This window comes from Lynx rufus, unplaced genomic scaffold (assembly GCF_022079265.1).
Source record: "Lynx rufus isolate CCGP_SWC_20201006 ecotype Redwood Valley unplaced genomic scaffold, mLynRuf1.p SCAF_12, whole genome shotgun sequence".
NCBI classification, from domain to species: domain Eukaryota; kingdom Metazoa; phylum Chordata; class Mammalia; order Carnivora; family Felidae; genus Lynx; species Lynx rufus.
Window position 1 is genome coordinate 19339049 of NW_025814826.1, and position 27443 is coordinate 19366491.

General features: G+C 36.4%; 2 protein-coding genes across 4 annotated transcripts; one reads left to right on the forward strand and one right to left on the reverse strand.

The window, feature by feature from the left end:
• Positions 1-2315: 2315 nt before the first annotated feature.
• LOC124507415 (thymosin beta-4-like) lies at positions 2316-2451 on the forward strand. The gene has a single exon (XM_047073745.1). The coding sequence runs from the start codon at positions 2316-2318 to the stop codon at positions 2448-2450; it is 135 nt and encodes a 44-aa protein (XP_046929701.1). The 3' UTR covers position 2451.
• A 6845-nt stretch (positions 2452-9296) lies between these two features.
• Positions 9297-27016, reverse strand: COPS5 (COP9 signalosome subunit 5). 3 transcript variants are annotated; one of them, XM_047074005.1, is made up of 8 exons: positions 26759-27016; positions 23853-24087; positions 22771-22899; positions 22069-22134; positions 21333-21418; positions 16357-16468; positions 11718-11866; positions 9297-9536 (listed from the first exon to the last, which is right to left on the reverse strand). In XM_047074005.1, the coding sequence occupies exons 1-8, from the start codon at positions 26872-26874 to the stop codon at positions 9452-9454; spliced, it is 978 nt and encodes a 325-aa protein (XP_046929961.1). In that variant the 5' UTR covers positions 26875-27016; the 3' UTR covers positions 9297-9451. The 3 variants fall into 3 exon arrangements, with proteins under 3 accessions (XP_046929961.1, XP_046929960.1, XP_046929962.1); XM_047074004.1 differs by having other exon boundaries at positions 26566-26835; XM_047074006.1 differs by lacking the exon at positions 26759-27016 and adding an exon at positions 26558-26642.
• Positions 27017-27443: the final 427 nt, after the last annotated feature.

Consider the following 27443-nt stretch of genomic DNA (forward strand, 5'->3'; position numbering starts at 1 on the left):
GATTTCACCCTAACCCTAACCCTAACCCTAACCCTAACCCTAACCCTAACCCTAACCCCTTTTCTTATATCTCATTGACTTAGAAGAAAAGATAGGGGGCCATGGACAGATGAACCCTTATCCCATTCAGGACATTGTTGCTAAAGTCCAGTTGTGAGGCAGTTTTGGCCTGGATTAGGTTGAAGGCAAAGGAAGTGGCAAGGAATGAACAAATTTAGGAGGCATCTTGAAACATGATTTAACAGAGATTTATAGGATAAAGGGAGGAAGAAGTTGAAAATAATCCCTGGGTATTAGCTAGGATAAAGGAATGATAATGGAGAAAGAGGAGAGGTAGCAAGAAATTTGAGGGGAACTCAATGAGTTTGGTTTATACATGCATGTTAAGTGTGAAGTGAGGTTTAATAGTTTCCAGCATAGAACTAATCATTGAAACCATGAGGTCATAAATGGCAGTGTGGGAGAAGGTAGGGAAGTGAGAAATAGCAAGTCAATAACTAGGCCAAGTAGTTTGGATGGAAGAGAGAAGCAAAGCTGATTAAGATTTCAGAGTCATCAGAGATGAGATTTGTTCTGAGAAGAAATAATAATTCAGTGATTCATAAATTAACAATTTAGATTCAGATATGGGAGAGTTTGAGGAGGAGGGGTACCTAAAGAATAAAAAGCTACAGGGATGCCTGGGTGGCTCAGTTGGTTAAGTGTCTGACTCTTGATTTCCACTCAAGTCACGATCTCCTGGTTTGTGAGTTCCAGATCTGCTGGGCTCTGCGTTGACAGTGAGGAGCCTACCTGGGATTCTCCCTCTCTTTGCCCTTCCCCCATGAGTGTGTGCACTCTCTCAAAATAAACTTAAAAAAAGAGAGAATGTGTGAGATATAATTCCTGTCTAGTGGCACACAGTGTTAAACAATAATCTGTGTATTTTCCAATATGGCAGTAATTTGGCAGACCACAAGAAATACTTGTCTTCAGTGACACGTTTAGTGTAAAGTACTCTAACATTTACACTTTGACAGATGTTGGTAAATTTGTATTTGCAAAAGAAATGTTGTGAAGTCTTGAGAATCATTTTAAAAGGCACTCTTGGGCAAAAAAAAAAAAAAAGGCACTCTTGGAAGAATAGTGCTATGAAGCACATTTTAAATTTTTTTTTTTTCAACGTTTATTTATTTTTGGGACAGAGAGAGACAGAGCATGAACGGGGGAGGGGCAGAGAGAGAGGGAGACACAGAATGGGAAACAGGCTCCAGGCTCTGAGCCATCAGCCCAGAGCCCGACGCGGGGCTCGAACTCACGGACCGCGAGATCGTGACCTGGCTGAAGTCGGACGCTTAACCGACTGCGCCACCCAGGCGCCCCAGCTATGAAGCACATTTTAAAAAGTCTCCACTGGAGTTTCCAAGTAACTTTAGTTAGAGCAAGTAACTTGCGCTCTTTGATAGAACAAACTGTTATTTAGGAGGGCCCTACATGGCAAAGAACTGAATATGACATCTAGCCAACAGCCAATGAGGAACTGAGACCTATTGTTTAAGTTTGGAAGTCAATCATGCCCCAGTTGAGCTTTTAGATGGAACCTTATCCCTGGCCAACACCTTGATTGAAGCCTTACGAGAGACCCTGAAGGAGAGGACCCAAATTCCTGACCCATGAAACCTGTGAAATAATAAAAGTATATTGTTTTAAGCCACTAGGTTTTGGGGTAATTTGTTTTGCAGCAATAAATAATACAGGGAGCAATGGAAAATTCCTTTAAGCAAGGAAGATTTGCTTAGAAATTTGGGGCATGATTCTTATTTTTATAGGATATTTGGAAAGGAAATAAAGTTATTACAGAAAGTTTTAGTTTAGGTGGAATGAAAAGTTTCTTAACAAATATCCATTTATAGAAGCTGCATTTGTAGAATAGTACAAAGAAAACCCTTTGCTTATGGATGAGGCAGTTTCCATTCAAGGTATTACTCCTGATTTCTGTAACCTGGGGATGATCATTTAATTAAGAGCTTCATGGCCTACTAATGCCATGATGTATACAATATGGGAACTAATAACAAACAACTTTTATTTATTTAAAAATGTTTAAAAAATTATTTATTTTGAGGGAGTACAAGAGTGTGTGTGTGGGGGGGGGAGAGGCAGAGAGAGAGAGAGAATCCTAATCCTCCCTCTCAGTGAAGAGCCTGAGGCAAGACTCGATCTCAGGAACCATGAGATCATGACCTGAGCTGAAATCAAGAATTGGTCACTTGGGCACTAGGCGGAGGCCACTGCACAGATCGGACTTCGCTTGCTTGTGCACCTCCTTTGCAACTATGACTGACAAACCTGATATGGCTGAGATTGAGAAATTTGATAAGTCGAAACTGAAGAAGACAGAAACGCAAGAGAAAAATCCACTGCCTTCAAAAGAAACGATTGAACAGGAGAAGCAAGCAGGCAAATCGTAATGAGGCATGCGCCACCAGTATGCATTGCACATTCCACAAGCATTGCCTTCTTATTTTACTTCTTTTAGCTGTTTAACTCTGTAAGATGCAGGGAGGTTGGATCAAGTTTAAATGACTGTGCTGCCCCTTGCCACATTGAGAACTACTGACAAACAAAGGCGCCTACCTCTCCCATCTGCTTGTCTGACTGGCAGCAAAGGAAAAGAACTTGCATGTTGGTGAAGGAAGAAGCTGGGTGGGAGGACCAGAGAAATCTAAAAACCAAGCTGGTTCAAGGTGTCCTACAGTCTGTAAAATGCAGTTTAATCAGAGTGCCATTTTTTTGTTCAAATGATTTTAATTATTGGAATGCACAATTTTTTTTAGTATGCAAATAAAAAGTTTTAAAACCTGGAAAAAAAAAAAAGAATTGGTCACTTAACCTACTGAGCCACCCAGGTACCCCAAGAAATAATTTTTAAAAAACTTAGTAACTGATTTCTGTCATTTGCTGTATTATATATTCTATAATTGTAAATGATTTGTACACAGGTTATATATCAAAATCAGTGAAACATCTTGTATACCTGTATACTTTGTTTAGTTGCTTTATTTATTTGGCTTCTCTCTGCTTTATTTTAGGTCAGCTTGTTTGAAAAGAGCTCCTTTCCTTTATGCTTGTTTTTGAAAATGGCTGGTGCTTTTTTGCTAATGTGTGGCCCTTTCCATATTTCCATAATGGTGACCCTTGATTGAAAAACAATTTTTTTCCACTCTTGTTTTAAATCTATTAAAATTTGAGAAAAAGAAATTTGAGAAAAGAGATTTATTTTATAGTGATTGCACAGTGCAACAAAAGTCAATTTCCCATACAAAGACGTGAACCCATTTAATCTTGTCATTCTAAAAACACATATTGTTAATATTTCTTAAAAAGTTGAAATGTCCATTGCATTTGTTTCTTCACTGAACAAATACTCACCAAGTACCTGCCATGTGCCATTGTTCAAGGTGCTGGGGATACAGAAGTTAGTTAGACCAAGTCCCCAGGCTGTTGGAGCTTATATGCTAGTCAGCGGAGAGAGGCAGTGAAAAAGTAAATAAATCAATGACCAAGATAATTTCAGATTGTGGTACAGTCTGTGAAACAAATAGAGTGAAACTGGGGTGGAAGGAGGGAAAGAGAGAGGTGTTATCTTAAGATGAGATGGCAAGGCCTCTCTGAGGAGGCAGAATTTGGACAGAGACTTGAAGGCTGAGGAGACTAACAAGCAGGCCTGAGTGCCTGCAAGGAAGTGTTCCAGGCCTGAGAAACACCAGTTTGAGGGCTTGGGGACAGGGGTGGGGAGGAGTGTGGTGTGTGGTGAGTGTTGAAGAACTGGATGAGCTTAAGGACCCAGAGGACAGTGTTGCTGGATCCTTTTGAGGAGGGGGAGAGAGAGAATGGAATGAAAGCAAAACAGGAATCCATCAACCCTTAGGCCACAGTGTGAAATTTGGATTTTGATATATAGCAGCATTTAACCCATAAGGCAGAATGTAAAATTTCCCTTTGTTTTTAGGAAAAACTAATTTTATTATATTTAAAATTTGAATGAGAGAACAGTTGTCACTTTATTAAAATTTGAAATTCAAAATCTTGATTGAAATGTAATGTTATATAGTATTATCAAAGATGCTCTTAGAAATCTGATAGCAAGAGCCTGAGAGTTAGAAAATATAATTTCTATTTGTGCTCCCAATTCTCATATTTAATATAGCTTTAGATCTGGGGATAGCTAGAAGTTCATTGTGTTGTTGTCTGTCTAAATAAATTACTATTTCAATAGTTAATAGTTCCTTAGTTTTAAGTGATGTAGTATTTTACCTAAATATTAAGACCATTTAGAATGTTTAAAAATAATCTCCCCTGAAAAGTGGTGTTGATGTGTAATTCTCACATCGGTGACAGATCAACTTTCTGAAGTTATAGAACATTTCAGATAGTTATAATTATTCAACCATGATTGTGTCCTCATAATGTCAGATCATAAATTAAATTTCTTATTTATCCTAATTTCTGTTACTTTATTTAAGCCCAGGATATTAAGATAATAGCCTCAAGTATACTGGAAACACATGCAAGAAACCATAGATGGATTACATACAAGTTGAAGGAAAGGATTAAAGCTAAATACATGCATGTTTTAAAGGATTTATCTGATATCATAAATACAGTACAAATAATAAATGCAAATAAATTTAGTACAAATAATAAATTGAACTGAATATGAGGATGTGGTATGGGGTAGTAAATTCTAGGAACAAAAACGGAGCTATTTAAATCAAACATTTATTTGGAGATGAGCTTTTATCAGCTAATTTTTCAGGAAGGTAAATAATTTAAAGTTATGACTATTAATGATAAACATATTCATAGTTATGTGATAGATATTTATAATTCTCTATAATCTAACATAAAGGTCACAGAGCCCTATTCTGAACAATATACTTCTTTATGCATATGCCTCTTAGGTTATGAGAAGTACAACTGTAGTTCATCAAAATGTGCCCCAAGGCACAATACCATTTTACTCAGTCATTAGTAAGGTTAGCATAATTGCTTAGTATAATCCAAAGAAAATATGAGTACTGACATCAGGGACTCTCCAATTTGTTAGGCAATTGTTCCATAATTTTTGGCACCAAGATAATCCACATGTTGAAAAAGCAATTAATCATTGGTGCTAGTTATCAAGCTGTGATTTTAGCTATTTCCTCCCAAATTTGACCCCAAATGACAGAGTTCCTTATTTTGTTTTTGAAATATTCTGATTTCTGAGATCAAAAGTTTAAATATGCCAATCTGGTTATAGTTGAGTTGAGCTTTGTGTTATTAGTTTTCTAAAATAAGTAGATCATAACTTTATATTTACAAAGGTAGATGGCATTTCTTCCACTAATATTTGGATAAAAGGTTTAGAAAAGTTTAGAAACTTACAGACTGGTTACCTCAGAAGAAATTAATTAAAATCCTTAAACTAGCATTTTCGCCCCAAGAAGGTAAATTTATTTGCTGTTGGAACTTGTATCAAAAACAGGCCAAAACAAGAGAACACACAATTAGATTTTCAATTTTCTAACTAATATTTTGCAAACATAATGATACAGATACATCAGTTACTAAATAATGAAAGTGAATGAAATAAATACCTCATCATAATTTTAACATTATCATCTTTTATTTTATGTAATAAGGATGAATAAAAACAACAGCTGCCATTGTGTCTAATATATTTTCCTATCTTCAAAAAAACAATACCCAAACAACCCCTGCCCTCACATTGTCCACCAATGTATGTCTTTGGTGTTTATAGTTAAAACAATCCAGAAATATAGAAAGAAACCTTGGAAATTCAATAGTCTCTGTTCAGTTCAGTTTATTCAGCTACATGTGGATACAGTGCAGGCTTCGCAATACAAATGAACTCCTCTCTGCATGCATGACTTACGCATCTGTACCTCATCACTCATGTAACAGTTTTTGGAAACTCTGAACCTCTGCAATATGCAGCACTCCAACTCTCAGTTTCTGTGATTCATTGTTGCTTATGCTCTTGCTCTTCTGTGTTTATTTTCCATACGGCTGTGCTGTTAGTCACTTTATTATTATATTGTGCAATGCAGTGATTTTTCAAAATTCTGAATACCAGGTAGTCCTACTAATTTGTAACAACAATCTTCACACTTGATCCCTCAAATGGAGCACATGATGTTTGGTCTCAGAACTTGTTTTCCAAATTCAGAAACAATGGAGCACAAATGGCTTCTCTTCCCATTGGTTCTTTGTTCTTGGCAGTACTGCTGATTTCAAAATAACAGCATGTGTGGTATCTTATTGTTAATCAATAAGTAAAACCTGTAGAATGAAGAACTCACTTCATAATTGGACATTGTAACCAAAAAATGGTAGTAAATGCATAAATTCTCAATAATGTATAGCACTGCTGAGTTGTTTTGAACAAGAACCTAGAGATACTAGAATATGGAAAATTTGGAACACCCTTGATTCCGGAATCTTGCTGTATGTATTCTTGACTGGTCCCAATCCCCATTCCATATCCACTGACTTCTCTATCTCTGCTCCAGCCTGTGCTTCTGGCTCCAGTCTTATTATTTGGACATTGGGATTAAGTTGTTGATGACGAGTGACATTTCCTGTATAATATCACCAAAGACCTTGAGAAATTATCTCAAAAAAAAAAAAAAAAAAAAGGAAACTTAACAAAAAACAGACTTCACTTAGAAAATGCTCTTTTCAGCTCCTGAATAGCTCAAGACTGTAAGATAATACTTTGCAGGAAAAGGCAACCCCAATTCACAACTTAGTTTCTGAATGATGGCTGCAATTAAACCCTGATTTCCTAAAAGCACATTAATCTAAATTCGAGCATTTATGCCAAAAGAGATCATGAAAATACATTACAAAGGATCTTGCTTTTTAATAAAGCAAATACATTTACAACAACGTGCAAATGCTCCTTTCTGGGTCATTTTTTGCTGGATTGGACCATTGAGTAGAGGGGACATTTTTGGTTGCCTCTGTAGTATCCATTTAACCTCTCAGTGTATAGTGGTCATACATTTTGGGGATTACTAATCCCATTCCTACCTCCCGGTGTGGCCCTAAATTGGTTTAAACCAGTCTCTATATATAATCTCAGGGGTGAGCTCATGATCCATTTGACCAGAGTGAACTTAGAATCTTATTTTGACAGTCACGAGCAGCTTTCACCCTAACTGGATGGTGTGGTGGGTAGCCAGCGTGAGGGAATCCAGCTTTAGGTTTAGGTCAACATGTGGAAGGCAGAGTTGAGAACCGTAACAGGAAGCCTAATCCAACTGTGCCTAAACCAAATATGATTCTGGGCTCAGGTGAGCCAACAAATCCTTTTTGTTTAAGCAACTAGATTTAAAAAATATATATTTATTTGTTCTGGGGAGAGCATAAGCTGGGGGAAGGTAAAAAGAGGGGGACAGATGATCCAAGCCAAGCTCTGTGCTGACAGGCTGACAGCAGCGAGCCCGATGTGGGGCTTAAACTCACGAACTCATGAACTGTGAGATCATGACCTGAGCTGAAGTCAGACATGCTCAACCAAGCCACCCAGGTGCCTCAGCAATTGGATATTTTTATGTGTATATGTGTATTACTTCCAGTCAAGGCATCATTACTGAAATGTGGAGATTTCTCAAAATGAGTCCAATGAAGTTAGGACTGAAATAATTTCTTTTCCTAGTAATTATTATAGGCATTTTCCATAACACGAAGGTGTCTTGTTTAGGTCATGAATGTCAGATTAAATGTGGATTAACTGTATTTAAATCTTAGAATGAAAGCTCCTAGTATGTTTTCATGGTGACTCCAATGACTCCTTATTCTTTCATGTCAAAAACTTAACCATTCAGCCCTGTCATTGTTCCTAAAGGTATTGCTGAAGACTGTGGCAGTAGATTGTTTTGGCTGCTTGTTGAATGCAGTCATGTTTTCTTAAAGGGTATACAAATGGAGGTCAGTTTGAGCCATGTGAAATTGGGGATACCTGCTTTTATATAGAGTTACAAAATAATGGGTACCTGGCTGGTTTAGCAGGATCTCGGGGTCATCAGTTCAAGCCCCACATTGGGCATAAAGATTACTTAAAAAAAAAAAAAAATTAAAGGGTTACAAAATGAAACCAAAATGCTAACATATCACATCAACCATTGGAGAATGTATTTGGATACTAGTATTAATGGGCTTCTTCATCTTACCATAGACTACCTCATTGCTAAACCCAATAGAAAACTTTTAGGCTTTGTTTTCCTTGACCTTTTTGGCAGTGTGTCAGGTCATGAGTAAATTACTTAAAAGTTTTCTGCTCCTGTGGTCTCGTTTTCCTCTGCTGATTTTCATATTTGATGTTTCCATGATTTGTCTTCTTTTCACCATCTTCCACAAGTCATTTCATTTGCTCTCAGCCAGCCCTCACCCCCAGATCTCTCAACCGTGCTCTTAGAAACATCAATCTAGTACATTTCTGCTGTTTAAAACCTTTAAGATCCCACTGCTATTGGGATAAAGTCCCAAATGCCTCTGCAGGATCTATACTCATCTGTTAAAGTCATCTCTTGCTACTTCTTACATCCAACTGGACACTCTCAGGTCTGATGGAATTTCAGTTCTTGAAGGTACTAGGTTCTTGCTCTCTGCCTCTTGCCTTCTACACATTGCTATACTCTCTGCTTATAAACTTGCCTCCTCATTTTGCTTTTCTGGCTAGTCCTCCTGTCTTTTAAATTTCATTTTTATGTCAGGTCACTTCCTCCAGGAAGCTCACTCTGGGAACTCCTCTCTGGTTTAAGTGTTCCTCCTGAGTTTCCCAGCACACTATTTCTCCCTTCCTAATACACACAGGTTCTTGTTAACTTAGCTTTAGCCTCCATGGTAAGTTCTGTGAAGACAGTGGCCTTGTCTATCTGGTTTAGAATATCTGCAGAATAAAATTAGGCCTGTTCAGTAAAGGTACTTGGTAAATATTTGAATACCTAGAAAACCTATGTTAGGCTCTGTCTTAAGTTATTTATTGTTCAGGAAAATAATTTCTGGTGTGACTTGGTTAACATTTCATAAGAACAAAAAAAATCAAATTATATTTTTACTAATGGACTACCAAAAGAAGGTATAGGCAAATTGAAAAGTGGCTCTGATAATCAGTATGGCAGGTAAAGTGCTGAAATTCTTTGACTCAGATAGGCAAGACTCTTTAAAAAATAGGTTCCAATAAATATTTCTTTCCCTTATATTTAAGAACATTAAAGGATACTAGAAAAATAATGAAAGAACAATTTCATTTTAAAGAGCTTTATTACAGGATGTTAATATTCAGGACACTTCAGAGCACCTTATACTTCTAATTAGATTTTTGGTAACTGGTTTTAAAGTGTTACTTGAGTATTTTTCTCATATTGGCTTTCAGTCAAAAAGCCTACTTAGTGACTGTTTAAGAGATGTTAATTTGATTAAACAGTTTATCTTTAATAACCTGAGACATCAATCCATGGATAGCTTCTATGGTAGTTTTACAGCTGCAAAGAAAAAAACACATCACATAATGTCACAAGAGCTGAAAACTTTCGAAAATGCAAGTACCCCCCATTTCTATCCTTGTACCCCCAATAATGATTTTCATTTCTATTCATACTCCACAAATCACAACAATTTACAGTTTACTCTTCTGATTTTTAGCCTTCTGCATATCCTTTAACCATTTCATTACAGTTGACCTTTGAACAACATGGGGGGTAAGGGTACCAACTCCTCGGCACAGCTGAAAATTCACATGTAACTTTTGACTCCCCCAAAACTAAACTACTAATACCCTACTGTTGATAGGAAGCCTTACTGATAAACAGATGATTAACACATATTTTGTATGTTACCTGTATTATATACTATATTCTTATAACAAAGTAAGCTAGGGAAAATAAAGTGTTAAGAAAACCTACAGTCACACTACTATACTGTATTTATAGAAAAAAAACCCCATGAATAAATGGACCCATGTTGTTCAAGAGTCAACTATACTTACTAGAACCTTCACAAGAGAATAACAGTGTAAAATATGATCTACAGTAAAACCGTGGTTTGCAAGCATAATTTGTTCCAGAAACATGCCTGTAATCCAAAGCCCTCATATATCAAAGCGAATTTCAAGAACCATTGACTCAGTTGTGATCATGCACTGTTTGGCATCACATACTACTCGTATTGCAAGACATTGCTTGCTTATCAAGTTAAAATTTATTAGAAATATTTGGTTGTTTTGCAGAATACTTGCAAAAACAAGTTACTTGCAATCCAAAGTTTTACTGTAATTCATAAGTTAATTTTATTACTTATCAGGAGTTTTGGGGAAAGTCCTGTTTTGGAAGGTGACTGAAATTATATATGTCATAATTAAAGACTGATTCTAATATTATATTAAAATCTGTTATTCCTTATTATTTATTATTTAGAATAAAAAAGATTTTAAAGAATCCTATACTTTTTTTTTCTGAAATAATCACCAAAGGTCAAAGTTACAGTGGGTAAACGACTTAGATTTTAGAATTGATAAAAAATTAAAAGCAAAAAAAAAAAAAAAAAAAATACAACCCAAACAAAACAAAAAACCCACCAATATTCAGAAGAGATATGATTCTTATAAAGTTACCCAAAACAGGAAAATTCTCTACTTTTGTACTACTATTTGTTTCCTTCCTACTTTTCTTCTTACATAATTGGAGACATTCCCATTGTGAAATTTTTGCTTCATAAGAAACTGAGATATAAATGTAGATAAAATTACAAATCACAGACAACATCTAGATTAGCAAAAACATATACTCAGTGCAGGTACCAAAAATGAGACCTAATATCAAAGAAAAATGTAATTTTTATCCAGGCCACCAGCCCTATGTCTTCTAAAAACTCATGGAAAAGAAAGGAATGAGATGATTTTAACCCAAGATGGCTCCCTCCTAACACACTTGGCTTTCCCTTCTCCTTCCTATTGACCAGTCCAGTTTTTCTGCATACCAAAGTGTCAGTTTATAGAGATGTCAACAGTTTTCCCTTCCTCTCTGCTTCTAATTATCACATTAAAAGTCAAAGCTTCGTGAAAGTAAATGTTATTTAGATTTCTTACCAGTCCTCTATGTATCTGAAGGGCCACCTGATTATTTTGTAAGTTATCAGAGAACACATTCTAGGTTTGTTCCTAACAAATTTTTGGGAGTGAGATTTGGGATACTAAATTACTGTATTAAGGATAATTTCAGAAGAATCACTTAAGAGAGATGCAATAATTTCTGTGATATTTAGGGGTTTGAAACTTCATAAAAATGTGAAATTTGATCAATTTAAGAAATCTCAACATAAACCCTTAACAGATGAGTAAGATAGAATAGACTGGGATGTCCCTTTGCAACAATTTTTTCTTTTAAAGATGCAGCGATGGATTGGTTTTCTTTGTTATACTTTCTAGCTAAATCTAAAAATGGTGCCTGGGAGTTTTTCATTACATTACCTAGATCTTTAAGCCTTTAATGTTTTAACTTGAATTTTCTAGGTTCAAATGTGCATTTGACAACTCCTGAAAGTCTCAAGAAATTAATACTCAGGTACAATTCTAAGTTGTAAATAAGTTGAAAAGGAATTTGATTCCTACTATATATAATGTGCAAATTTTGAAACAAAAAGAGGGGCAGGAATAGATTTGCTCTTACCTGTCTCTTGTAGCTTTGGCAAGTTTGTCTTCTGACTTTCTGTCATGTGTTTCTAAACCCAACATGAAACTCCCTCGTCCCAGCTGGGCTTCTGACTGTTCTAATTTTTCAGACAAATCAAAGACCTGACCAGTGGTATAGTCTGCATTCTGTAGGGAAAATGGTATTGTGTCAGTGTGTGTGTATATATACATATATATATATATATATATATATATATATATATGAATTAATTTTTTTCTATTTAGAACATTTCATTTACAAAGAATTCTACCATGAAGTATAAGTAGATAGTGAAGAAATCAAATTTATTTGTAAAAAACTGACTCCAAAGTTCAAACAGGTTCAAGTTTAGAGTTTTCCCCCTTTTATAATTTAAAGATTAAACTTGGAATTCTTTTCGACTCCTTAAATCTATTATTATTATGAGAGGCTTTAAAGTACACAGGTCTGAGTCTCAGGTCTGGCCTTGCTGCAGATTAGTCGGAGGCTTTGGGAAAACTCCTTTACTTTTCTGGACTTTCATTTTCTGAAAATGGAGGAGGACAGCAGTAATTTCTACATTAAGGCTATTTATGAAGATTACATTAAGTGATGTATCTAAAGTAACATATATAAAGATCTTAGGACTGTCCATGGCACCTGGTAAAGGCTTAATAATTGTTCTCATTGAACTTTCAGAATTAGTACTTAACAACAGTTTTTAAAAAATTTGTTTTAGCTTTTGTGATTATAAAATTAATAGTTATTGCAGAAAATTTGGAAAATGCCGAACAATATAAAGAGAAAGGGAAATACCTATAATCCCTCCACCTAGCTATAACTAGTTATATTTTAGAATATTGCTGTATGCTTGCTTAAACACCTACATTTGGTAAGTGCTACATACACTGTTTTGTCTGTTAATATTTTATACTTTTTAAAAAGAAAAATTTTAACAGTTACATATGTAACTTAAGCGTTAAACACTTAAGCATTTTTTAATTTTTTTTTTTCAACGTTTATTTATTTTTGGGACAGAAAGAGACAGAGCATGAACGGGGGAGGGGCAGAGAGAGAGGGAGACACAGAATCGGAAACAGACTCCAGGCTCTGAGCCATCAGCCCAGAGCCCGACGCGGGGCTCGAATTCACGGACCGCGAGATCGTGACCTGGCTGAAGTCGGACGCTTAACCGACTGCGCCACCCAGGCGCCCCAACACTTAAGCATTTTTATGGGATATCTAAAATACAAAACAAATTTTCACAAAGATGAGTTATGAAGTACATATTCCATTTCATTTATCTTCAATAGAAGAGAATGAAGATTAATAAAAAATTTGGCAACAATTAATATGTTACTTTATTTACTCAGACTGTAAGACATGTGCATGAAATACAGTTCATCCACCAAACATGAAGTTATTTGCCGTCATCAGTCACTACACAGGGCCTTTTACAAGGCTACCAGTTCTTCCAATGAGTTTATAGGCTGATAATATTTTTTAACGATGCAATTATATTCACTTTGTCTAGATCTAAATGGTTTAGGACACCAATACATTCTCTGCCCCCAAAGATTTGAAAACTAAGGTTTGCAGACCACTGCACATTTGGAATATTTATCTCAAGCCTTAAAAATGTAGGATGGCAGCAACAGTTATACTGTTAAAATGACATTATATTTCAAACACATGGAATGAGTATAGGGAAGTAATTACTTAAGTCAGAAAATTACTTTCTTCTGTAGTTTTTAGGTTATTTGCTTTAGCTGGGGAAAGAGAGGAGTTGAACATATATTTATAAATTTTTTGTTTTAAATGCTGCAATTTACCATATATAAAACCACAAGAGGAAATATAATTTAATCTGTACTTGATTATTAATATCCTCAATACATGCAATGCTAGAAACAGGGATAGCCATTGGCTGAGTATGTAGAGCTGTTTGCCTTTACACAAAGATTTAGATTGCTCTGGTCTTAGTGTTTACTCCCCCTGCTATCATGTGTCACTTCTGGCTGTTATTAGGAAACTTGCCTATAAGGAAATAACTCCATATAAAGCATTTAGCAGTGTCTGGCACAAAGGAAGCACTTAATGAAAGTATGCTATAATGATCACTCTCCTTCCTTCTAATTTGCTACTTCTGATGGCTGAGGGTAAGAAATAAGAACAGGGGCGCCTGGGTGGCTCAGTCAGTTAAGTGTCCGACTCTTGGCTTTGGCGTAGGTTACGGTCGCATGGTTAGTAGGATCGAGCCCCATGTTGGGCTCAGTGGTGACAGTGTGGAGCCTATTTGGGATTCTCTGTTTCTCTCTGCCCCTCCTCTGCTTGCACTTTCTCTCAAAATAAATAAACTTAAAAAAAAAAAAAAAAGAACAGAAGGCTTGTCAGAACCGTATTTAAAATCATAGACACTTCTCCAAAGAAGACATCCAGGTGGCCAACTGACACATGAAAAAATGCTCAACATCACTCATCATCAGGGAAATACAAATCAAAACCACGAGATACCACCTCACACCTGTCAGAATAGCTAACATTAGCAACTCAGGCAACAACAGATGTTGGCAAGGATTTGGAGAAAGAGGAACCCTTTTTGCACTACTGGTGGGAATGCAAACTGGTGGTGCAGCCACTGTGGAAAACAGTATGGTGGTTCCTCAAAAAATTAAAAATAGAACTACCATATGACCCTGTAATTGCATTACTAGGTATTTATCCAGAGGATACAGGAATGCTGATTCAATGGGGCACATGAAATCCAATGTTTATAGCAGCACTATCAACAATAGCCAAAGGATGGAATGAGTCCAAATGTCCATCGATGGATGAATGGATAGAGAAGATGTGGTATATATATACAATGGAGTATTATGCGGCAATCAAAAAGAATGAAATCTTGCCATTTGCAACTACGTGGATGGAACTGGAGGGTATTATGCTAAGTGAAATTAGTCAGAGAAATATAGATACCATGTAACTTCACTCATATGAGGATTTTAAGAGACAAAACAGATGAACATCAGGAAAGTGAAACAAAAATAATATAAAAACAGGGAGGGGGACAAAACATAAGAGACTTTTAAATATGCAGAACAAACAGAGGGTTATGGAGGGGTTGTAGGAGGGGGGAATGGGCTAAATGGGTAAGGGGCATTAAGGAATCTACTCCTGAAATCATTGTTGCACTACATGCTAATTTGGATGTAAATTAAAAAAAATAAAATAAAAAAAAAATCATAGAAAATATGCTCAAGTGAGGCCTTTTCCTGTTAACAAACAAATGTTAACAAACAAAAAATAACAGTAACCTATTGAGGCTTTATTATATGCCAGGCACTTTGCTAACTACTTATTTACATAAAGAATTTCATTTAGGGGCGCCTGCCTGGCTCAGTTGGAAGAGCATACTGACTCTTGATCTTGGGGTTGTGAGTTCCAGTCCCATGTTAGGTGTAGAGATTACTTAAATATATAAAACTTAAAAAAAAAAAAAAAAGAATTTCATTTAATTCTCAGGGTACTTCCTGATGTAGGTACTATTATCCCTGAACCCAAGAGAAGGTTCAGGCTCATTAAACGGCTTTCTGAAGGTCACATAGCTGGTGAAGTGCCAGAATTTTCTTTTTTCTTTGAACTGAGTTTATTTCATACCAAATTTTGTGGTTTAACCATTATGCTATACTGTACAATATGAGGTGGCCTACTTAAAAGAAAGAAAAAGAAAAAGGAAAGCAACTGTTCCTGACCAAGCTGTAAAATACCTTTCTAAGTATGTTAGGTTTTAATGATAATTGGAAAAGATTCAGTGACTTATTTTATTTTTTGCTGCCCAGCATCTGCTATTTTAAGTTAATGGTATTCTGATTTTCTTCTGGGGATAACCCTTCCTAATTCTTAGTCCATGTGCTCCTGAAAGAGTTTTTTCTACCCCAGCCTAACAGTGAAGTATATAACTTGGCGCAGCCACTCTTGGTGTTCATTTCCTTGGCCCGGAACAGGTTTAGGGATGGGAATGTGACCTAAACAAGGCTCAGACACAATGAGGTTTGGCCTGGGGTTATGCGTGAGTGTGTGTATCTAGATGTTCTCTTTTGAAGGGGAAACTGAGGGGCTGGGAGGTCCCAGGTTAATGCTGACATCTTATTTTCAGCCTGAAACTGAAGCTAACTGATATGAAATCAAACCTGACACAGAAAGACCAAGACTTAATAATAATATATGAATGCAAACTTGCTGTGCCTGAAGTAAGGCCTACTCCTGGACTTTGCATCTTACAAGATTCACTTTTTTGTTTAGCCCAGTTTGGTTGGGTCTCCTATCACTTGTAACTGGAGTCCCAACTGAGACACCTGACAGAACAAAAAACAGTATTTGTATTTTTCTCTCTGTAAGTCTCTTTAAGGCAGGGGCAGATTTCACCCACAACTGACTGCTTATATTTGTCATTTGGACTTAGTCTCGGTAGTATATGACAAAGACCTTGGCTTGGCCTAGTATCCCAATCTAGGTCTGGTCATACAGAATCTGGTATCAGCCCTGATATCTTGGCCAAGTCAGGTATAGCCTTTCTACGAAAAAGGGTTCCAGATATTAAACCACTTAAATAGCTTAGATAAAATTCAAATGCATCCCTTGGAAATATAGTACTTACAGTAAGCAAGCTAGAGGAACTCAGGGTATTCACCCAGTATTTATTCCACAAAAGCTCAAGCAATTTGCGATCCAATGAGGATTTGAAATATGAGACTTCTAAGGCATAATACCTACAAAACAAAAGCACAAATTTAATAAGTAAAAACAAAAACCAAAACAATTCAACCATATATAAAAGTTATGGCCAAATTTAAAGAATTACATTTTATATCTAAATAGTTATGTTTTAGTTTTTAGTTCAATAGAACAATCAGTAGCCACAGGTTCCTTACGCTTCTTTTAAATCTTCTGTTAACTAAACCTTCTTGTGTTATATTTCTTCCCATTGTAGAGCCCAGAAAGTCCCCCAAGCTAATCAACAACCAATCAGAACTTCTGAATGACATATGTTTATCTATGTTATTGAATGTTATCTATGTCTGAATGACATATGTTTATCTATGTTATTGAATTCATAAATTCTATCCAATAGCACATAAACTTAAAGAATTGCCTCTCTAGGGTCAACGATAATTTTTGATAGGTTTTTAAATATACTGAAAATGACATGTGGATTTCCCATTTCTCCCTTTCTAATCTCCTAATTAGGACCTACTACTTTTTGGGAAAGCAAATTTTAAAGCAGAGTCCTTAGAGTACCTTAAATTCTGCTTCCGAAAGTGCCTAACTTATAATCAGGGAGAGCAAGAAATATGAAAAATTTGGTTGAATGTATGAAAAAACATATTTTTTAAAGTAATAAATAGGTTCTGTATATTAGTAAATACAAAGAAACACAGGGACTTCTTTACCTTCAGGAGCCTATTACTGTTTATAGGGGAGATATGGTATGCATACACAAAAAATTAAATATGTGTGCTGAATAATAGGAAGTGATGCTATAGTGCATATATAAAATTAATCACCTACTAATTAAATATAATTAAATGAGTACTCTTAGTGTAGACAGAACTGCCAGAGAAGCCCCAGGAAGAAGGCAGGACTCAGAGTAACCCTTTCATGAGTCTATGGTGTGGATATGTTAACAGCAAGGAGGGCATTAGGCAGCATCCACTTACAAACAGGAAAGCCACAAAAGGAACGGTAAGTAAATCACTTTGTCTGGACAGTTAAGCCATAGCAGAATAATGTCCAGTTGGTGGAACACATTACATAAAAGATTAAGAATTTTAAACTTTATAGGTGGGGGGATGGGTTAAATAGGTGATGGGGATTAAGGATTGCACTTGTGATGAGCACTAGGTATTATATGTAAGTGCTGAATCACTAAATTATATATCTGAAACTAATATAACATTGTATGTTAACTAAGTGGAGTTTAAAAATAAAAACTTAAAAAAAAAAAAGAAATTTAAACTTTATCTTCTAGATAGTGGGGACTCCTGGAAGGTGATGGATATGGCCAAAGAGGTGTTTTACAACAATGATATAGCCAAAGAGGTGTTTTAAGAAAGCTGGCTGTGGTAGGATGTCTTACAGAGAAACTGTAGGCAGGAAGACCACAAAAGATACTATTGCAGTGCAGCAGATGTGAAGAGAGAAAGGCTCAGGCTCAAGTTAGTTGTGCAATTAAGTGAGGGCCTTTTCTTTTTTTTTTTTTTTTTTTTAACATTTATTTATTTTTGGGACAGAGAGAGACAGAGCATGAATGGGGGAGGGGCAGAGAGAGAGGGAGGCACAGAATCGGAAGCAGGCTCCAGGCTCTGAGCCATCAGCCCAGATCCTGACGCGGGGCTCGAACTCACGGACTGTGAGATCGTGACCCAAGCTGAAGTCGGACGCTTAACCAACTGAGCCACCCAGGCGCCCCAATGAGGGCCTTTTCAACATTAAGATACCTGTGCAGATCTGAAGAAGGACAGGACATAGCTAGTGAAATGTGGAAGTGGAACAGTGTATTTTTTGAGCACCTGTTATTTCCTGTGTACTTTACATATATTCTCATTTAGTCTTCCCTATAACCATACAAAGAATGCATTTATTATTCCCAGTTTATAGACAAACATTTACAGAGAAAGCCTTAAAGCTAGTAAGTGGCAGAGAAAGGATATGGAAAGTTGTATCTATTATCAAAAGCCTCAGTTTTATTTTTACATCCAAACTGTAGACACTTGAGAGTATTTAAGAAGTGAAGTGCTAGGTGGAAAGGTCAGCTTTAGAAAGGAGGGGTTGTATTGCTGATACTTGAGGAAAAAAGAGATGAGAGGATGAACACAGCAACAGATATTCCAATTTATAAAGGATGGAAAATAAGGGAACTCAAACTTGAAGTTTTAGAATAGGCTTTATGTTTTAAAATTTATGGATCACCTTAATGTAAAATTACTGTTTTAATTCCATAGGCTGATGCAATGAAAATTTTTGTTTAATATGTAGTGATTAGCTGCAAATCTCAGTAGCAGAGTTGAAAACAAGAAGAACATTCAAAATTACTTGTGGAGCTAAATCCTCATCTTCTGTACAGGAAGTCAGTAATAGATACTGCCTAGAACTGAAAATCGAGAAGTAGCACTATCAGCATGTTGTTTGAAGAGATGGGGTAAATACTTACAGGAATATCTATAATAATAGTTTAAGTGACTGTCTCTGGGGGATGGGAAAGGGAATGGTACAAAATTGTTTTTCGTAGTAAGTTTCACAGAGCCATTTTACTCTTTAAGCCATGTTCCTGTATAAATACTGACAACATACAAGCTTATTTAAAAACACTTTGTGTCCTATTTTCACTAAAATTCTTTAAAGTTGAAAATATTTATTATCTACATTATATTCTATGTTTAAAACAGACTTTGGATGTGCAATATGATGTGGGATTTAAAATAGGAAAGAAAAAAGATCAATATAAATTGTAAATAATACCTCATCACCAAATAATTTAGGAAATGAATCTGTAAGCAGCCTGCTCCAAACCCCTGCTCTTTCAACTTGGGACAAGTAAGCCACTCATTTGCCCTATGAAAAAGTTTACTCTCTTATTTAGGAACTGATCCTAAGAGAACATCTTTGAATATCTTAGCAATTCCAGGCTCAAAATTCTAGGCTCTAGCAATGAAGATAGCTAGAAAGTGGCTATTCTTCTCTGATGGACTCTTATTTCAGTAAAACAGGAAATGCAGGTTTGTTTACAGAAAGCATAGACTGCTTCAGTCTTTGTTTCAAAAGCTGCAGTTGGTGAAAACAGCAGTGTAGGTATTAAAGGTGTAAGCTTTTTATACCACTGTAACTCAATATAAATGAAAAAAAAATTGTTACTCTGAAAATGAAAGTATCACAGCAAAGGTGTTTCCATGCTTAGGAGCAATTCTCTCAAACAGGAATGGTTTAAATTTTTTTCAATAGGGCAAATTATGTGATTTAATCCCATGCCTCTAACTGAAAAATAAAAAAGAATATATTTTTTTATAAGTATGTCAAAGATGACAGATATATTTAAAAACTCAATTTTAGAAATTCTAGAATTTTCTAAGAATTTCTGAACAGAAAAATAAGAGTAGTAGTACATGGGTAGTCATGGGTATTCCTAGAAGTTAAGATAGGAGGTATGGAGAAAATGGGATACTAAATAATCATTTAAGTAACATTTTTTTGGGGGTGGGGGATGCCTACCCTTCTGTGTGCCATGCCCTGTTTAAAATGTTAGGATACAGCAGTGAATTAATTCTAGTGTCATGAAATTTACATTCTAATGGGGTCAACAAGGAAGCAAAAACTTATCAGATGGTCCTAAGTGCTAAGAAGAAATATAAAGCTGGGAAACTGAAACACAGAATGACAGGAAGGTGTTACATTAGACAAGAGGACTAGTGAGCATTCTCTCTGTTAAGGTGACCCGTAAACAGATATTCCATGATTGAAGTAGTTAGTGAGCCATGTGGAAATAAGGAACAATTTTCCTGGCAGTGGGAACAGCAAGTGCAGAGGCCCTGAGGCAGATATCTGCCTGGCGCTCTGACAACCCTAAGGAAGCCACTATGGCTGGACTGGAAAAGCAAGGGTTTTGTGATAGGAGATGAGCTCAGAGAGGTAGTAGGGGTCAGATCACATAGGACTGTGTAGTCCATGGTAGGACTATAGATCTTATTCTTGGTGATACAGGAAATCATTCTGGAGAAGGAGGAATGTGATCTGACTTACATTTTAACAGATTCAGTTTTGACAAAAGATCTTTAAAGGGGTGAAGGGCAGAAGCTGGAAGACTAGTTAGAAGGCTAGTAGTGCTCTGGTTCAGGATCCAGATGGTGTTGGCTTGGGTCAATATTAGGTAGCAAGATATATTTAGAAGATAGAGAACACTGTTTTCATTGCTTTAACACTTCTAAAAACTTAGATATAGGGGCGCCTGGGAGGCTCAGATGGTTGAGCGTCTGACTCTTGATTTTGGCTCAGGTCATGATCTCATAGTTCAAGAGTTTGAGCCCTGTATTAGGCTCTGTGCTGGGAGTGTAGGATTCTCTCTCTCTGCCCCTCCCCTGCTCACTCACTCTTTCTGTCTCTCAAAATAAATAAACATTTATTGAGATGTAATTCATATACTGTAAGATTGACTATCTTAAAGAGTATATATAATTCATTGGTTTTAGTATGGCTTCTTTAAATTTTGGAGTGAAATGTTTAGGAAGAATTTTTGCTAAATGGAACTTGGGTATTTTGAGGGCTTGTAGACATGCTAGTGTCAGGCTGGCCCTGAATACAACTTCTCTCAACTGTCAATTTCATTAATGAGCCAACTATCTTGTACACTGATATGTTTATGGTTGTGTGAAAGGCAAATAACATGTTAAGTTAAAACAATTATTAATAAAAATTTTAAACATTATCCTAAATTTTATATTCTTACTGCAGTTTTAAAAGGTATTATGAAATACATTTCATCTGAACCTTTATTCTCATCTGTAAAATTAGGGGCTTAGACTGGATGATCTCTATGGTTTCCTATGATGACTTTGGCATCAGATACATTTTAAAATTACTTACTGTTTGCAGTGTACACCAAAGTCTTCTATTTTATTAAGTGGGATAGTCTGGTACTCAGAAGGTCCTTCATCAGGGGGTTTATAGCCCTCAACAAAAATGAAGAAAAATAGAAGGTTTAAAAAAAACATAGAAACATGTTTCCTATGAAGCTTTCCATTTATGGAAACATTAATTTTGGGGAGCCACATATTGAACTTAAACATTCCAGTTAAAAAAAAAAAGTATATTGCTTTTACTCTCCCTCAACCCCATTTGGTGGCTGATGGCTGGATTTTCATTTTTCTTGTCCTTAGGTGATATACACATATGCTAATATCTATTTCAGATTACAGAGAAGGAAACTGATGTTTTTAGCTTGTTTGTCTAGTTCCTGTCAGAATGCCATGGGCATACAGAGACTTATTAACAAATGAAGACTACTTTTTAGTAAGGTTAATAATATATAGCACATGACAGTGCAGAGCCTGCTTGGGAGGCTCTCCCTCCCCCCCCCCCCGCCTCCGTTCTTCTCCCACTTGCCCGTGTGTGCAGTCTTTCTCAAAATAAATAAACATTAAAAAACAAAAAATACATAGCATAAATATGTTGTCTTTTGCTAAGGACAATTTGTGGTAGTTAGACTGCTATTTTGTAAATATTTTTAAATTGTTTTAGGTCAAAACAAGATATTAACCATAATATGACTTTAAAAATAAGTCATTTAAAAATTACAAGGAGTTAAAATTTTAAAAATTACCTTTGGGTATGTCCTAAAGGCTCCAAGATTCACCTTCCCTGCAGATATTGTTCTTGTTGGGTCAATCTACAAGAAAGATATATTTAATATATATGTAAATACTTCATTTGTTTAAATGTTATAAAGTTAGAAATACATATGTATATATAATACTACATGCATGCACACACACAAACACTGATTAAAATAAACCAAATAATAGAAAAAGGAAAAAAATAACCAAATATGATAAAAAAGTTCAATAAAGTGGGTAAGTATAGAAATCTCATAGTGAATTTAGAATTTAGATCTAGTTATTACACTATTTAAGAATGTTATTTGAAGATTTGTTTAGCCCTTTTTCAAGTTTCCTTTTACTAGATGAACAATTTCAATCTTTCTTATGGGTTGCATCTAAAACACTGAGCATAGCAAGAGCTGCTCTAGCAATTCCTGACTTACTCAATTCAGTCAACATTACTGAATACCTATTATGTGCAGGGAACTGAGACACAGGTGCTGTGATCACCCTCATCCTATAGAATAGGACAAGAGATGCAGAGTAACTTGTTCAAAGTCCCAGCTTATAAGAGGTGAAATTCAGATTCAATCCTAGGCATACTGACACCAGATCATTGCTCTTTACTATCGTTGTTCTCAGTATACTTGCTTTAATAAATCTTTGTGAAGAACTTAATTAAGACTGGTTGCAAAAATACTTACTACTACTGCTACGAATGGTTCCTGGAACTGCTGATTGAGCATCTGAGTACTAACGTCTATCCCAGAAAGCCAGCAGCCATAGCCAGGATGGCTATGATACCAGCCAATTGCATTTTCAAGGCGGCCAACCTAACAAAGAAGAGGGCAAAGAAGATTGAGGTTTCTGTTTAATCTTAGAAACACCTGTAATTTGTCTGTTTACATAGCATTATGATAAAGTAATAGCATGCAGAATAGTTCATAGCATATGCTGCTTTCAGGTTAAAAAAATTTTTTTGGCATATGTAATACCTGAAACATAATACCTGAAGCATAAAATTAACAAGAAGTACAGTAAGGTTATTTAGTCTCCCTCCCACCTTGTTTCCCTCAACTATCCTGTTCCTCAGCCCAGATGTTACCACTATAACCAGTTGCTTACATACTTATCTTGCAGATATATTCTTTGCATAAATGTAGATTAATACAAAAACAACAGTATACCACATACAGTGTTCTATACTTTGTTTTTTCACTCAAAATATTGTGGGGTTTGTTCCACGTAAATAAAATATATAGATAACTACTTTTTAATTTTTATTTTTCTTAAAGGCTGGCTTGCAGTTCATTGTATGGATATACCATAATCTATTTAATCAGTTTTATATTCAGGAACATTTAGGTTGTTTCCAAAATTTTGGATTTAAACATACATCTGATACTGAGTGTGAGAATTAAAAAAAAATTTTTATGGAGATATAATTGACATATAACATTGTATTAGTTCAGGTGTACACCATAATGATTCAATATATGTATATACTGCAAAATGATCACTACAAGAAATGTAGTTAACATTCATCACCATACATTAGGTACAACTTTTTTTTCCTTATGTTGCAAACTTTTAAGATCTACTCTTGAGTATAAGAATTTAATTAAAAAAAATCCATGCTAACCTCATATACATCTTACATAAAAATTGTTGGAAATAACTTAAATATAAACTTTAATGTAAAGAGGATAGTTTTAAGTTTAGAAACTCAAGAGAGGCCATGAGACTCTTATTAGAGTTACTAAACTTAAAGAAACAACGTTTTTACCTGTTTGGCGTTTTCTATATATGCAGCCATGTACTCATATGCAGCAGCCTGAGCATTTACTCGGGTTTCAGTGCCCTCTACAGGCAAAGCAAAACTGTCCATAATGATCATGGTTTCACCATCCACCTTTCCCAGCATTAAGCCCATCACTTCTAAGTTGCCTCCTGATCTGGCATGCATCACCATTTTCAATAGAGCCAATGCTGAGATTTTGCAGTACTTAAAGTAATGGTGACTATAAAACAAAAGCACAGTATAATTAACTTTCTTTTATAAAACACAATTTCAAAGACAGTTCTTGTGAAGATACCAAATAAGTATTGAAGGAATTTACAGTGATGGGAGGGGGAGAAAGATTGTAGAATATGGGAAAGAAAAAGGAAGAAGTTGCTGCAGGGGGCTGGAAATGATAAACATGTCAGAGTCCTGCAAAGTATTTCCTTTTAGGGGAATGGAAAAGTATGAAAAGCTTTTTAAATATGCTATTCAAGTAGAAAGGAATTATATGACCAGTTCAGTAGGCTTTTTCTCCATTAATTTTGGAATCACCAAATCTCTGATTCTGACTTTAGTTGGATGGCTGTGCCTAAAGATTCTCAGGTCTAACTTTCTGGCCTTATGGTTAAGAAAGTGGACTCTGACATCCATCTGCCTAGGTTTGAATCTTTGCATTGCCATGCTAGCTGTGGCCTAGAGAACCACTTCATGTCTGTGCCTCAGTTTCCTCATCTTTAAATAGGAATATTTCAGAGTTGTTGTTAGGAGGAAATAAGGTAAGTGAAATAATGTATATAAAGTGTTTAGCTTAGTGCCTAACATGTACTAAAACTTTATAAGTGCTAGCTGTTATTAGTCTTAACCCATCTTTTACAGTACTCTTAAAAATCAGTGTGTTGAAGGGTGTGGTTTCTTTCTGTGTTATCTGCTTCAAAATTGAGAATGTAGCTCTAGTATCTTTAGTTCAGAGTTTGTCATCTGTGGATGTGACTAAACTACTCTTCACTACAATTACATTTTCCCATCTCACGGACACAGCCCAAGAGAGCTAGGATGAATATAATTAATTAGAGTCACAATCGGACAGTAGGGGAAGCAGATAATTTCCAAATATTTAATAGGCTACAGCAACCTAAAATGCATAGCCTGCTCTAGAAGTAAGCAGACAAGCAGTCTTTGATAACTAGTCTTTAATAAAGTGGTCAATGTTTCTGAGAAGCCTTTTTAAGATGTCTGCCCACAGGTTTCAATCCCAACTGAAAAATTTGGAGACCTGGTATTGGGTGTCCAGACATGAATTAAAATCTTGGCTCCTGTTTCCGATTTTATGTCTCCCTCTCTCTCTGCCCCTCCCCCGTTCATGCTCTGTCTCTCTCTGTCCCAAAAATAAATAAAAAACGTTGAAAAAAAAAAATCTTGGCTCCCCCATTTACTGGGAAAAAGAAAAAAAAAGACAGTTACTGTGCTCCTATTTACATACATTGTAGACCATTTTTTAATACATTATCTCAACTAATCTTTATGACATTACCATAAAGGTAGGTCTTAATTCCTTTTTACAGATAAAAAATGAAGACACATTAATTTGCTAGGGCCAATTAACTAACTAGTGACAGTTATGAGGTTTGAACTTCAGTCTATTGTCACTTAAGAGTTCACTGCCTCAGTGTGATCATGAAATAAGTTACTTATATTTGCTTGTTTTCTTATATGCAGAAAAGTAATGAAAATACAGTACTGCAGGGGCACCTAGCTGGCTCAGCTGGAAGACCGTGCCACTCTTGATCATGGGTTTGTGAGTTCAAGCCCCACGTGGGGTGTAGAGATTACTTAAATAAAAAAAATATAGTACTCGGTTATCATGCAGATTAAATAATATATGGAAATTCCTAGCTCAGTGCTCAATCTATATTAAATACTTGATAAACACGGCTGAATCTGAATACTGACAAGAGTTTACCCTTGTAAAAAACTGAGAAAGACGGAAGAATTTTGTTGTTGACACTGTTGTCTTTTCTATCTTTCCATTTGACAGACTGCTCTTTTTACTCTCTCCCTAGCATAATCTGCTTTCAGGAAAGGTAAGTGCTGTGGGTAAACAGTCCTTGACTTGTCACCATTCCCAGGGACACAGGGCTTTTGCTAAGGGGCAAAGAGCTTTAAACTCTATTGATATAATTCCTAGCTTATGTGAACTGATGAAGTAATATTTTGGGAGACTGGGTGGACCCTCGTTTCTGAAACTGTTATGGCAATCAAAAATTGATTATAGATCTCTAAAAGATGGCTCATAGTTACTTTAAAGGCCCTTGGGCTGACTTAGTTTTTGAAGACAGGTGCAGTCTCCAGTCTGAGATCAGCTGGTCCTAACCAGGTGTATTACCGACACAAGGCTTAAGGCAGAGTGCGACATATATATGATAATACAGATACTGAGAATTGACAAACCAAAAAATCGCTTGTCGTTTTTCTCTTACATCCTCTGGAGGCAAATGGGTTAAAGAGAGACAGAAGGGGGAGTCAAAGCAAGCCTCCCTAGAGGGCCTTTGGCTCTACTTGCGGAGACAAAAGGTGGATCAAAATTTCTCGGGCGCATATTCTTCTCCCTGCCCATGAAAACACAAGCTCTCCACCCTCTGCAACTCCCACTCCCTCTGGGTGTCCTAAACTCCCGCCACCCCTTCCCTCCCCTGCGTCTCGCCAGGGACCTCCTCACTCCTTAGTCCAGGGCTTCGCCGCCAGTATTTCCTGCTGCTGTTTCTTGTCGTATTTGTAGATTTCATCGATACTCTGGGCTTCCTGCATGTTGTTGGCCAATTCCCAGGTTTTCTGAGCCATACCACTCCCGGACGCCGCCATTGCGAGGAATCGGAGAAGTTGTCGCCTCCACAACCAAGACGCAACTTTACCTCGCTGGGTTCTCAGGTGTGGGTTTCGGACCCTCCCGAGCACAGGTGCAAACTCGTACTAGTCTCTCGAGGCAGCCATGACACCTAAAACCGGAGGTGAAGTCGGTACAGACCATTCGCGGATGGCGGGAGGGCTTCCGGGGTGCCACGATATAAATAGCGGTTACATAATAGAGACAGAAGAATCTTCTTGTGGCTGAAATGAGAATATATTACCTTAAAAAAATTTTATGTATGAATAGAACAAACACAATGATTGGGCAAGGGAATGGTATAGCCTTCCGTACCGGAAGAAGGGCACGTTAACGTTATGCTAGAAACTGGAACCGGTCCTCTTTGTTCGTACTGCGCAGGCTCGGCCTCCGCCATGTTAAAAATGGGTAGATCCGTGAGATAGGATGGGGGGAAACTGTTTTCATGTGGGTGTAGGCACCTCAAATAAAATGTTTGTTGAAAACCTAAAAAATAAGGATGTCTGTGAAAAACTTGAGATATAAGTAGTTCTGGATGCGGGCTAAGACGAAGTTAAACATGGCATTCTTGTTGCAGATGAATTGCTGCACTTGCGTAAAATCCTAAGGCTTCTTTGGTGGGTTGGCGCTACACTTCTGTAGCAGGGTGTTTTCTGGCATTCCGAAGAGGCTGTGGAGACTCGTGGAAGGCTATGACCGTGTATTCTGACCTG

Excerpts from the sequence above, each read along its gene's own strand:
- LOC124507415 (XM_047073745.1), top strand. The coding sequence starts at position 2,316 with ATGACTGACAAACCTGATATGGCTGAGATTGAGAAATTTGATAAGTCG.
- COPS5 (XM_047074004.1), bottom strand. The coding sequence starts at position 26,708 with ATGGCGGCGTCCGGGAGTGGTATGGCTCAGAAAACCTGGGAATTGGCC. Across the intron at positions 21,419-22,068 it reads CCTTTAGGACATACCCAAAG|GGCTATAAACCCCCTGATGA; the intron begins GTAATTTTTAAA and ends ATTTTTGTTGAG. Across the intron at positions 9,537-11,717 it reads GCCAAAGCTACAAGAGACAG|CTGTAAAACTACCATAGAAG; the intron begins GTAAGAGCAAAT and ends TTTTCTTTGCAG.